Raw genomic sequence first — 12,792 nt, 5'->3', positions numbered from 1 at the left:
TACAATGGCCCTTAAAGAATGTTTAAAAATTGTAAATGGCCCTTGATAGGAAAAAGGTTCCCCACCCCTGCTGTAGAAGGACGCACACTAGGAAAAAACTACCTAGTTGTTTGTTTCCTGAGGGGCGCCAGGAGAATAAATCCCCCACGCCCCCCCGCAGTGCCGATCTGGGACCTGGCCACGGTCCTGGACGCACTCAAAAGTGCCCCGTTCGAACCCCTCCGAACTGTGCACCTTAAACAGCTCTCGCTCAAAACTGCTCTCTTGCTGGCTCTCGCCTCGGTCAAGAGAGTGGGCGACCTGCACGCGCTGTCATCAAGGGCTGCCTGCCTGGAGTTTGGACCTAACGACAGCTGAGTTGTCCTCAGGCCAAAACACGGGTATATTCCTAAGGTGCTCTCTACACCCTTCAGAGCACAGGTGATATCTCTGGCCGCGCTATCGTCTCCAGCAGACGAAAGCGACGCTAATTTACTCTGCCCGGTCAGGGCGCTTAGAGTATATTTGGAACGTTCTGCCCTGTTCAGACAGGCAGAGCAATTGTTCGGATGCTTTGGCGGCCGCACCAAAGGTCTCGCTGTTTCAAAGCAGAGAATATCGCGCTGGATAGTTGATGCTATAGCGCTGGCTTATGAAGCCAAGGGCCTTCAGTGCCCTTTGGGCATCAGACCTCACTCTACGAGAGGCATGACCTCCTCGTGGGCGTGGTCGAGTGGGATACCCATTCAAGATATTTGTGCGGCAGCAGGCTGGGCCTCACCGTCAACATTTATCAGGTTTTATAACCTACAGGTCCCCTCATTGCACTCCAACATACTGTCGGTCTAACTATGCATTATCTCCTCCCTTATAGGGTCTGTCTCTGACTGACTTAGAGGGTTTTTCATGCATATCAGTACATAAAAAATGTGCTTGTGCGTTTTCCTCTGGACGCCCATTGGGCCGTTCCACATTGTCCCTTATAAAGCCCGCCTTCGGCCGGCTCGTTGGATAATTACTTTGCTTAACGGCTCAGGCATCTGCCTCCGGCTTAATAGAGCGAAGTCAGCACGCACAGCGTTTTACATGGTGTTCCCATAGCGTAAGCTACTTACGCAATAGGAGGAACCTCTCGAAAGGGAACGACTCGGTTACTAACGTAACCTCGGTTCCCTGAGAGGAGGGAACGAGTATTGCGTAAGCTGCCCTGCTTGTGCTTGGTCAGTTCGCTTCAGTCGATTAAACCTAAAGAACTCAGACGACGGGGCACCCAATATATAGCCCTTGGCCACGCCCATCTTGGCGGGCTCTGACGCGCGCGGGCGCGAAGCACGCTCATTGGAAGCGGGTTCAGAGTCGCCCCGTCATAGGTTCGTGCAGTTGCCGCAGCACAGCCAATGACCGAGCTGCCTCGCTCATTGCTGTATGCTGTGCAGCTGCAATGCGTTTTACATAAAGACTTCAATATTTCTCGAGAAAAGGAGTTTTCCCATAGCGTAAGCTACTTACGCAATACTCGTTCCCTCCTCTCAGGGAACCGAGGTTACGTTAGTAACCGAGTCGTTTTCTGTCCTACATGTATAATATATCCATGTTTTGTTCCAGCTGGCCTGGTAGTGGCCTCTTTTCCAGTGACGTCCTGACTAAATTTAGCAATAAAGGGTAACACTAGCGCCAATCTTTTTTCTATCTGGTGTTATTGCAGTGGCTGTTTAGGATTATGTGACCATGCCAAAGGAACAAACAGTCTTCACATTTCTCAATAATATCACTATAACTGCATTAATGTAGACTAGTGCAGGGGTGTCAATTTAGTTCATAGGCTGCGTTTAAGTCCAATTTTTTATGCCCTTCCTAACTTCCCTCCGTCTTGTTCACTCGGATCATTGCTTTGGTTGCACGAGTGCCCACTACTGGTGGAACCCTTGCAATGTGTTTAAATGGAACACCCTGAGCCCTTGATCACTTGGAATCTAAGTTGCGATCTGCTGTGCTGTGATGTCACAATCATGTTGTATTGTGGTCTATGGATCTGCCTGAAGTGTACATATTGAGTAGACTCGCTCCCTCTGTCAAAATAGAGGGGTCTAGGGTCTGTCCAAATAAACTTCCCTCATTCACTTGACGAAGTTGAACGCACTTCAAAGCGGCGATGGGGATTCCCCCGAGGGGAAGTGCTGAGGGAAGTTCACGAGTGTAATGGAGTTAAACGCAGCCCTGGAGGGCCACTGTTCAGCTCCAACCCTTACCTGAACCAGCTAATCAAGGTCTTCAGGATTACTAGAAACTTCCAGGCAAGTGTTTTGGAGCTAAACTCTGCAGGACAGTGGCCCTCCAGTAGTGGAGTTTGACACACGTGATGTAGTGGAACAGTTCTAGAGTTATCTCTTAGAATTGACGTTTAACTGATAGAAAATGTTGTCTTCGTAAACTTTCTCTCATCTAACTGGAGCACCAAACAGCATTATTTTCATGTCATGGCAAATAAATAAATAAAAACTGGTTTTGATCATCTTATATTTTGTTTATTGCATGAATCTTAGCATGATATTAACTGCTAAATGATTCTGTGGTCAGGTTAGCAGTGCTCAGCTCTTCTGGACAGACGGGTAGCTGGCAAAGACAGTAGTCCAGTAGTAAACCATGCGCGTTCTCAACATCTGCTTCACACTGTTCTTGTTCATACTGCTGTGGATGTCTAGGTACTTATGGCCAGTGCCGGCGAACTCGGGCCAGGCTACAGGAACACTGGACTCACCTTTGTTAGGGTCACTGTGAGGGAGAGAGAAAGAGACATTTTAGCTATCATTATGCACCACAAGTGGCACAAGGGTTGTTATACTTAACTAAAACAATTAAACAATATTTTAAATTACAAATTAAATAACAAACTAAAACTGAATTAATATTAATAAAAACTATTCCAGGGGTGTCAAAACCTGCTCCTGGAGGGCCGCCGTCCTGCAGAGTTTAGCTCCAAATTGCCTCAACACACCTGCCAGGAAGTTTTTTTATTCTGCCTAGTTATTCCTATTTCTCGTCTTGAACATTGTGTGACTGTTGTTTTATTGTGCTATATAAATAAACTAAACTAAAATAGTTATAATTTGATTAGCTGGTTCAGGTGTGTTTAATTGGGGTTGGAACTAAACTCTACAGGACAGTGGACCTCCAGGAGCAGGTTTGGACACCCCTGAACTATACAGACATTAAAAAAAAAAACTAACTAATACAAATTACAAAAAAACACAATTAAATTAACAGAGCACCTAAAAAATATGAGATGGGAGGAACAATTATATTTCAATGCTTTTCCGCTCTCTCTCTCAAATGTTTCGCGTTACATCACTCTGTGTGAAACTCTGTGTTCGCTCACAAAATGTTTGCGTTCCCCCGAGAAACTTTGCGTCTGCTTGCAAAACGTTTGACTTGTTTCTCGGGGGAACACAAAAGTTTTGAAATACATTTTTTCCTCCCATCTAATTTTTTTCCATCGCCATGTCCCTTTAGGGGACTAACTTTAACTGAAATTAACATTAAATGAAAAATACAAAAAAAAAGAGAGAAAAAAAACTATAATAGTATCTCCATTTCTCCTATTTTCAATATTGGCAGCAAATGGAATTGCACAACTATAGATAGGCCAAGTAACATACTCTTATATTATATATATGTTATTTTTAGTTTAACGCGTTAAAAATATTTAAAGCAATTAATGCAGCATCCGTTTTTTCTGTCATCCTTTGGCTAGCGTTACATTATTTGATCACACTCTTATTCATGCAAATTCCTTTAAACCATTCAAGCGCGACAAGACAAAAAGAATGCCCTATTTATGTCTATGTGACAGACACATGACGCACAGAAAGACGCACGGCAATATCTTGCGCACAGACAGCGCACCAGAATCGAGTTATTAATGTTGATCAAAGAACAAAGGTAACAGAAAATTACTCACTGCTCATGACTTAAGAACTTTTGTAGCTTTAATAAGGATTAGTCTATTTTTAATTTATAATTTATGCAGTGCAGATTGTTTGCTAACTTTATTCAATTTCTGTATATTTCCTACCTGTTAGACAGGAAGAGCACAGGTAAATATGACATTTACTATGGGTTTATGTGAGGATTGTTTTAAGTTCACTTAAATTAAAAAATTTTTTGAAGCCTAATAAATATAAAAAAGTGATAGATTTCAATTACACTGTAATATTGAATGGCTATAATGTTTCAAATCAATTTCATTGAGACATCAGTAGCAGTATTAGTATCAGTGATATCATTTATTAAAAGATGCCATTAAACAAGTATTTAAAATACACTGTCTTTTTTATTTCTACATTAATTTGGAGATTAACTGTGAAATTACTACATTATAAAACATATCAAAAACGTAACGTTTTTAATCATGATTAATCAGAAGAAATGTGATTAATCTAGTTAATTTTTTTTTATTGATTTGACAGCACTAATATAATTTAATTATTACTGTTGACTCTACACATTAAAGTAGAATAAGATAAAGTATTTTAATATTGGAAGTATTTTTAGGTTTATACCCAGTTTGAGCAAAATTGGTCCAGTAGGCGATCATGTATTTGGAGACGTCACGATGGCGAGGAAAGTAGCCCAAAGGAGTCTCGAACGGCTTCCCAAACACAAACTGCAGGTCTTCAGCGTGATCGGCACCCATCCAGAGTGGGTAGACAGGGATGCGAGAGGGCTCTGTGAACAGGTAGGAGTAGGTTCGTGCAGATCTGATGGAGAAAAAAGGTTGTTTTAAGGTTTCTACTTTTCAGTTCACACTTTAGAGGTCAGTAAATAAGAAGATGAAGTCAGCTTACTTGGCCTGGTCAGTGTGGAGGTACAGGGTTGCTTGGGTTGGCACCAGGAAGATGTAGTCCGTCTCAATGTCCACAATTGTTTTCTTAATATCCTTATCACTAGGGCTACTACCCCAATTGACCGTGTACTCCTGATAAGTTGCGACACCAGCGTCTTGTCCTCTAGCTTCAGACAGTGAAATCGAGAGAGCCCTGACATCTGCCCTGTTATAAATCAATAACAGTTTTTTTTTAATTATGCCGTTGTTTGGATTATTAAAAGGCCCCATGAAACGACTAGACAGGTGCAGTTTTTCTGCATAGGACACATCGGTTTGTCTCTTTGTTGAAAGGCCAGTTGCCTTTAGCTTACATCACTGTTTTTACAGAAAACAAAAATATTTTTTTTTAAATGTGTATATTCCCATACCGTAAAACATTTATAATAATATAAAATGTATCTTAAGCAGCAAATTAAGAATATTAGAATGATCTCTGACAAATCATGTGACACTGAAGCCTGGAGTAATGATGCTGAAAATTGTGCTTTGCCATAACAGAAATAAATTACATTTTAAAATATATTAAAATATAAAACAGTTATTTTAAATTGTAATAATATCCTGCCCGGCCTCCCAAAAAAGTCGCAGTTCGGATTGAAATAGGAAAATGCGTTAAGAGTCTATGGATCATTATTCAAGTGATTATTATGGAGTGTGTAGCTTTTCATTTCTTAAACAACCATGTAGGAAGAAATGAAAAGCTCGAACTCCATAATAATCACTTGAATAATGATCCATAGACTCTTAACGCATTTTCCTATTTCAATCCGAACTGCGACTTTTTTGGGAGACACCTCTTGATGGAAATAAATGTTGTGATGTTCTTTCCATCAAGAGGTGCATCAATTTTTGGTCCCAAAAATTCCTTTTTTTTTATTTGAAAAGTATATTCCTTTAGCTGCACTACTTCTTCTTCTTTTATAAATTTATTTTTATATTAAGCATATGTTTGAAATATATTGGGGCACAAAAAAATTTAAGTATGGGTCTGCTTAAGCTTACTTTTGCCAACTTTTAACGTTAAATAGTACACTATGGCCTCAAAGCTAACATACATAAACCAAAGCCATGTCTCTGATTTTATGGGGTCTTTAAAAATTGTCAAAATGATTCCAGATGACTCTTTGATGTAGCACACTTACACAGGGGTGGACTCCAGAGCATTGTTGATAGAGGGGATATCAATGCTAGCAAAGAGGTGGCCGTCCATGTCATTGACTCCAGCGATGTAGTCAATGTCAGCAGCATTTTGGAAAAGGGTTTCAGGCTCACCGGGGATGAAGTCACCATCGATGACGGGGGACAGAGCCAGTTTGTGCACAATGGGATCTGGAAAAGATAGTCAGATATGATCTTTTGACTTTGCTGATTAAAACCACAGTAAATGCAACGCATGCAACCATTTTAAAGGGACAGTTATTATGTCATCATTTACTCACCTTCATGTCTTTCCAACCCTGCATGACTTTTATACACTGACTTGTTCACTGGTATTCCCATTCTTTGTAATTGTTCACTGATATTCCCATTCTTTGTAATTATATAGAAAAGAACGACTAGTCATGCAGATTTGGAACGACATGAGAGTGAGTAAAAGATGACTGAATTTTGGTTCAACTATTGCTATAGAAAGCATGTAAAGGGCTAAAACACAAGCAGCCACTCTTGAATATTCTTACCACTAGGAGATGCACTGAAGTCCACATTCCCAGCAAGAGTAACAGTCTTTGGATCTGTCATCTTCAGACAAGCCACCATCTTGCTATCAGTGGGACATCCTACCTTCTTTGCGATCTAAAGGTGCACACACACATTTTTACCCATATAGTTTTGAAGAAATAATTGTACCTTTAGAAATAAACCAAGTTGTGATATCTATTCATTAATTATTAACTGACAAAAATTATTGGAATGCCAGTCTGTATGAGAAACAGAACAGGTGATTTCACTAAGTAAACACTGGCAAGTGTAGCCTACAGTAAAGTGTTTCGCAAAAGGTTGGGAATGAGAGTAAACAAACCCCGAAGGATTTTGGGACCACTGTATATTAAATGCTAGTACTGTACACAATGCACTAGGTCTGTTTTATAATGAGTATTCAGCAATGTGGGACATTCATGAAGACGATGCTCACCTTCTCAGCAGATTGTCGTGGATTTCTGTTGACGGCCCAGGGACAAAGAGCAACACCACTCTGTGAGATAGCTCTGCGGACCAGGCCCTTGTTTTTAGGGGAAAGAATCTGTGCAGGATGGGACACACAACAGACCTTAGACCTTTAACCTTTATTACGGAGGACCTCTTATGGTTTTCATACCAATAATAAACCAAGCCATCACGCAAACCTGTTGCCATTAGATTTAAAGTGAAAACATTATTTAGCCAAATTATGAGCCCTTCAAATAACGAGGGCTACTTCAACAGTTTGCATTATTGTGAAGACATTTTCAAAAATGACCTCGTCCTAGCAAATATAGCCAGACCAGCACATGTACGCCCACTCATTAAAATGTAATACATAAGCCTGCAAGCAGAATGTTTTTTTAGTTTTTTTTTTTATGAAGCACCTGGAAGTTTACGCTGGCTCCACCTGCTGACTCGCCAAAGAGAGTGATGTTGTCTGGATTACCACCGAAAGCTCTGATGTTCCTGTGTACCCAAGCGATAGCGGCGTGCTGATCCCACAGGCCATAGTTTCCTATCGACCAGGACATGCTCAGATCATCATCAAGATCACAATCAATTGTAAGCAGATCTCTTGCTTTTATAACGTCCTTTGCTTATATGAAGTGGTGAACATGTAAGACCGCCTAAGATTATGGTTACAATTGACTATAACAGAGGAGGATTGGGAGCGGGTCTGGAGTCAGGTGAATAAGATCTCTGTTTGCAACAGGGTCAGATCTATTCAGCTCAGGATTGCACATAAAATGCACATCACACCGTTCCTTAGAAGTAAATTTGACCCAAGCAATTCTGCATTGTCTAAAATGTAAGGTGGAAGTGGGACACTATATTCATTGCATTTGGGATTGTTCTGTAATTAGGATTTACTGTTCAAAATTTGTTCAATATATGAGTCGAATGTTTGGAGTAGATTTACAGTTGGACCCCTTGTCTTTGATTTTAGGTCTTCCAAATATACTTTTGCCAAACAGATTCGCTAGACGATTATTTGACATCCTAGCCTTTGCCGCTTGGATAAATATATTGTTATCCTGGATCAGTTTTATATATACATATATATATATATATATATATATATATATATATATATAAATTATATATCAGTGCTTTTGCATTCTTTCCAAAAAATGTTTGCACTTTGCATACAGTAAAAATAATAATAATTTGGTCCCCCAAAAAATCTGTTCGCTTGCAAAAGCATTGGAACTGTTTTTTTACCCTTAGGGAGTTTGTTCCCCTTTAGGCTGCATTTTTTCCCTACCGTGATGTATCATATTTGTATGACTTCTATTCAAATGAAATTTACCAGGTGCGTCAGCATCTCCGCTGCTGAGGAATCCGAGGGCTCCGACACGGTAGTTGAACGTCACCACGATGACATTTCCTCTGTCTGCAATCTCCTGTCCATCATAAAGGTAGTTGTTCAAGAAGTTTGCACCCATCCCACCACCCATCAGGAAGCCACCACCATAGATGAACACCATAACAGGCAAATTGGTAGACACTGCAAAAAAGGAGGTTTCAACCCAGACAGGATACATTTATACATTTGACTACATATTTGTACCTTAAAATGTTATTCTTAAAGGGCTAGGTCACTCAAATATGACTACATATTTGTTAAAATGTTGTTCTCTAGTTCATCAAAAATGAAAATTCTGTCAACAAACACTGCAAAACAACATTGGACCCCATTGACTTTCATTGTATGGACAAAAATGTTGTGCGCAGGTCATACAAGTTTGGAATTACATGAGGTTGAGTAAATGATCACAGCATTTTATTTTTTTTGGTAAACGATCCCTTTAACATACTTTTTTTGTCTTGTGAATTAGAACAGGTTTGCGTTACCGGAACTTCCGTGAGGGACCCAGATGTTCAGGTAGAGACAGTCCTCACTGCCCAAGACTTCTTTACCGAGAATATTGAGCTGCATACACCTATTTGCATACTCAGTGGCTTTCAGGACGCCTGTGCAGGTAGAGTCAGCAAGAGTAAGCTGTTAATACACTCACTCACTTATTTTAGACCCCAGCTAGGCCTGGTAATCAGTGCCTAAAAAGGTCTAGACAAGCTTGCACGACAGACAGGTATACACACCATCCCAGCCTGGGTGAGGAACCGGCTTCGCCAATCTGCCAGGTTGAGCAGCGAAAGGAATTCCCTTGAACACGTCCACATAGCGGAAGAGTCCAACACTACGACTCTTTCCCTGTACCATCCCTCCCTCTGTGTACACAGATCCCAGCTGCAACATGTTCACAATTAAATTTGGTTAGAAATTGCAGCACAGCATAGTATTTTGAGCATTTTTGCCACATTGTATGTAATTCTTTTTGCAGGAAAACCATAAAATACAAAAAAACGTTTCTATAGTATCAGGTTTTGATTTTTACTTAAAATACCAAGTTAAAATAAATGTGATAGGATCACATTTTTTATTATTGATAATATTGCGTTATGCTTAAAAGTTATATTTATGTTTAACATAGGCTATTATGCTGAGGCCTAACACTTCATTATGTTTATGTACATTTATTTGTTTAGCTTAATAATTAAGGTAAAGTTATATTGCTAAAGAACAAATAATAAAGTAAATTAATTAAAATTATATCTATTTTAATTGATAATGGGGGAAAATACGAGATGGAAGGAAACGTTATATTTCAGTGCTTTTTTTTTTGTTCTCTACTAAAACTTTTGCGTTTGTTTGCAAATGCAGAATTTCTCTGGGAAAAGTAAAAGTTTTTTATCATGTTCCCTTATGGGGCTACATATTAAAGTTAAAATAGATACAATCTTAATTAACAGACTTGATTATTTCTTATTAATATAATACTTCATAATAACTTCATAATTAAACTATAGGCTACTATCTTTCTCCCACTCTCTCTCCCACTCAAAAGCACACACATACAGTACGGATACACACCCGCAGATAAACGTGTTGTCAGCGCTGCTCTGACGATTTTATCAGTAAAAAAGTTTAACAACTTAAAAGCAACATGATGTTTCTTACTAGCGATGTATCAACAGAGCTCTTCTTGGAGTAGAGACGCTGCTGCCGAACACTATTGACGAACATTGAAACGCAGATTCAGGTAATTCAAAAAGACTACGGTCTCTCTCTCTCATAACAGCATTAAAGGCACACTATGCAAGAATTGTACCTTAATATAACAGCTTCAAAGTCATTTCGGTGGTAAACAAACTCATAGTGGGGCGAATCATCCTAGTAATAAAGCTTGGCGGGGTCGCCGCTGGAAAAACCAGCAATGCAAGTTTGAGAGGAGCGCCCCCGACAAATCTCGCGAGAATCACGACTTGCTTTACGGCAACGACGTCACACACATCAACAACCACATATGAAGCACGAAGACACTTGCGCGCATTTCAGACGTGATACTTGACGATGGAAAAAGCAAAGAAAACGCGGTCGGAAGAGACTTGGAAAAGGAAAAGAGAATCTGACCGCGTGAGGAACCGGAAAAGAGTCCCTGATTCGCCCTCGCTATGTGTGTGCGTGTTGTGTTAGTGAGCGCGAGGGCGGGCGCGGCTGATGAGCTGATCAGCGCCAGCTGTTTTGAATGAGGATGTCCGATATATTGTTTGTTACCTCGTCCTGTCTTTGTCAGTTGGTTGTTGAGGCTACCAAGGTTCTACTCGCCGTGTTCTCCTGCATTCCACTCCTGTGGTTTCCTGAGATTTTCCCGGAGGAATTTCAACCTGTTCCTGCATCTGTGTCTGCCCACTGCGTCCCTGCGTTGCCGAGCCTGAGTCTTCTTCTGTCTGCTTCCATTTTGACCCACACGGATATCTACTATTGTGCTCAATAAATTACTGTTTACTCGCAACTGAATCCTTTGACTATTTCCTTGTGACAGTTCCACTCGGTCGGGCTTTCACTAGTTGGCGCGAGCTAAAAAGCAGCACTGGATTCAACCGCGATGCTGACCTGGCGATCTTGTTGATGGATTAAGTAGCCTAAATCTCTTATTTCTAAACTTGATTGCGTTCTATGTTGTTGCGCTTGCTTGTAGTATGCCATTTTTTTTACGATGCTGTTCATTCATCCATTGTTGATAATTAGACCAGTCCAAAAATGTCCACATATGTCTAGATAGCTATTTACGACAGTGTAAGTGTTCCACAGCGACTATAGGGGTCACTGTTTGACTAAAACACAATTTCTGCATAATGTGCCTTTAAGTGTCTGAAATCTCCGTTACTAGTGCTAGAATCACCTTTTGGAATTAGCAACGGAGGTTTGGGATTAGATGCGTAAGAAATTCCACAAGAGCGTTTCCCGCTAAAATAATGCACACCCGAGGTGTAACCGCATTACCATCTCAATTCGTCGTCAATTATTCCTTACCTAATACATAAACACAATGAACTGTTAAGCATGATAATATTTAAGCATATCATAACTTACAGAAGCTGCATTTGCTGTCCCCAGGATGAGGGCAACAGAGATGAAAACTCCCAGCATCGCCATCATCAGTGGCTGCAAGTGTGGCACTGAAGGGAATTCTGTCCGCTTTTATAAACTCAAATCATATCTCTCTTCATTCCCAGGTGTTACAAAGCCATATCTTACCCCAAAAGATATGGCCCATATCTAACCCCAAAATATACTAGATTACACAGTCCATCTAGTAACTGGACAACACGTGTGCAGTTGTGTTAAACTCTCACGGAAACACATTTCTTTTTCCATTATAGAGAAATATTAATAATAAAACATTTGTGCCACCTTGCAGAATAATGGCAAAGACTTTTGCCAACTAAAGCAATAAACAAATCTATTCACCATCTGCCAAAATTTTTGCATACAATACAGGCTAGTTGTCACACTAATTCTCTATATTGAACATTTCTCAGGGTTGATTTATTTTTTAAATTTACTTTTTGGAACAGTCGCTCTATGAAGGCACGAAGATGAGGATGAAAGGTTTCCAAGATAAATTTAATGATCAACAAGGTTATACAATAGATTAGTGCAGACGCAACCAAACACATACAAGACTGGACAAAGAACAACAGACAAGCAGGAACTTAAGTACACAGATAATGACAGACAGCTGTGATAATGATGATCACTGGCAGGTGTGGATAATGATGTAGTGAGTGCAGGTGTGAGCCGGAGAGGATGATGGGACATGTAGTGTAGGTAGTGATACACGGAACTGTGACAGAATGCCCCCTCCCGGAAGCCGCGCCGTAGAGGATGAGATGATGAAATAGGCAGAGGATGGAGGTGGTTCTGGAGGTGGACGGCTGATTGGGAGGAGGCAGGACAGAAAAACCCAGGGTGCTGATGATGGTGATGGGATCCAGGGCGGAGCATTGAGCCGGAAGCGGCAGATGGTGACCCAGACAACAGCCAGGATAGTGGACCATGGCGGTGGCGCTGGAGGGAGGAGCCATGGTGGTGAGGGCCTCGACGCCACCTTGGGGATGAACGAAGGCGACGAGATGAGGGTGGTGGATCCCATGGCACAGACATATGGCTGAAGAGGAGTGACGCAGAAGACAGTTGACCATGACGGAGCCGCAGTGACGACCCCCCGAGGTGGATGCAGGGATCCGAAGGGCTGAGGTTGAGTAGGAGCGACCGAGGGTGGAGGCGGAGTTCAAGGGAGGGCGGAGCTAGCCTGAGCCGTAGGGCCACAGGGCATCTGACGGCCCGCAGGTCCGTGGCGAAGGTGACAGACTCGGGTGAAGTCGACGGTTTGAGG

At 41.1% G+C, this 12,792-nt stretch overlaps 1 protein-coding gene across 1 annotated transcript; it reads right to left on the bottom strand.

Moving 5' to 3' along the window:
- Positions 1 to 2,489: 2,489 nt before the first annotated feature.
- LOC130090782 (bile salt-activated lipase-like) lies at positions 2,490 to 11,552 on the bottom strand. Its single transcript, XM_056258342.1, has 11 exons — positions 11,487 to 11,552; positions 9,152 to 9,299; positions 8,903 to 9,022; positions 8,358 to 8,555; positions 7,432 to 7,562; positions 6,999 to 7,106; positions 6,544 to 6,658; positions 6,007 to 6,193; positions 4,824 to 5,027; positions 4,539 to 4,736; positions 2,490 to 2,751 (listed from the first exon to the last, which is right to left on the bottom strand). The coding sequence occupies exons 1-11, from the start codon at positions 11,550 to 11,552 to the stop codon at positions 2,568 to 2,570; spliced, it is 1,659 nt and encodes a 552-aa protein (XP_056114317.1). The 3' UTR covers positions 2,490 to 2,567.
- Between the last annotated feature and the right edge of the window lie 1,240 nt (positions 11,553 to 12,792).

This window comes from Rhinichthys klamathensis, unplaced genomic scaffold (assembly GCF_029890125.1).
Source record: "Rhinichthys klamathensis goyatoka isolate OS25496 unplaced genomic scaffold, OSU_Roscu_1.1 h1tg000150l_1, whole genome shotgun sequence".
NCBI classification, from domain to species: domain Eukaryota; kingdom Metazoa; phylum Chordata; class Actinopteri; order Cypriniformes; family Leuciscidae; genus Rhinichthys; species Rhinichthys klamathensis.
This window is presented reverse-complemented; position numbering and strand designations above follow the sequence as displayed.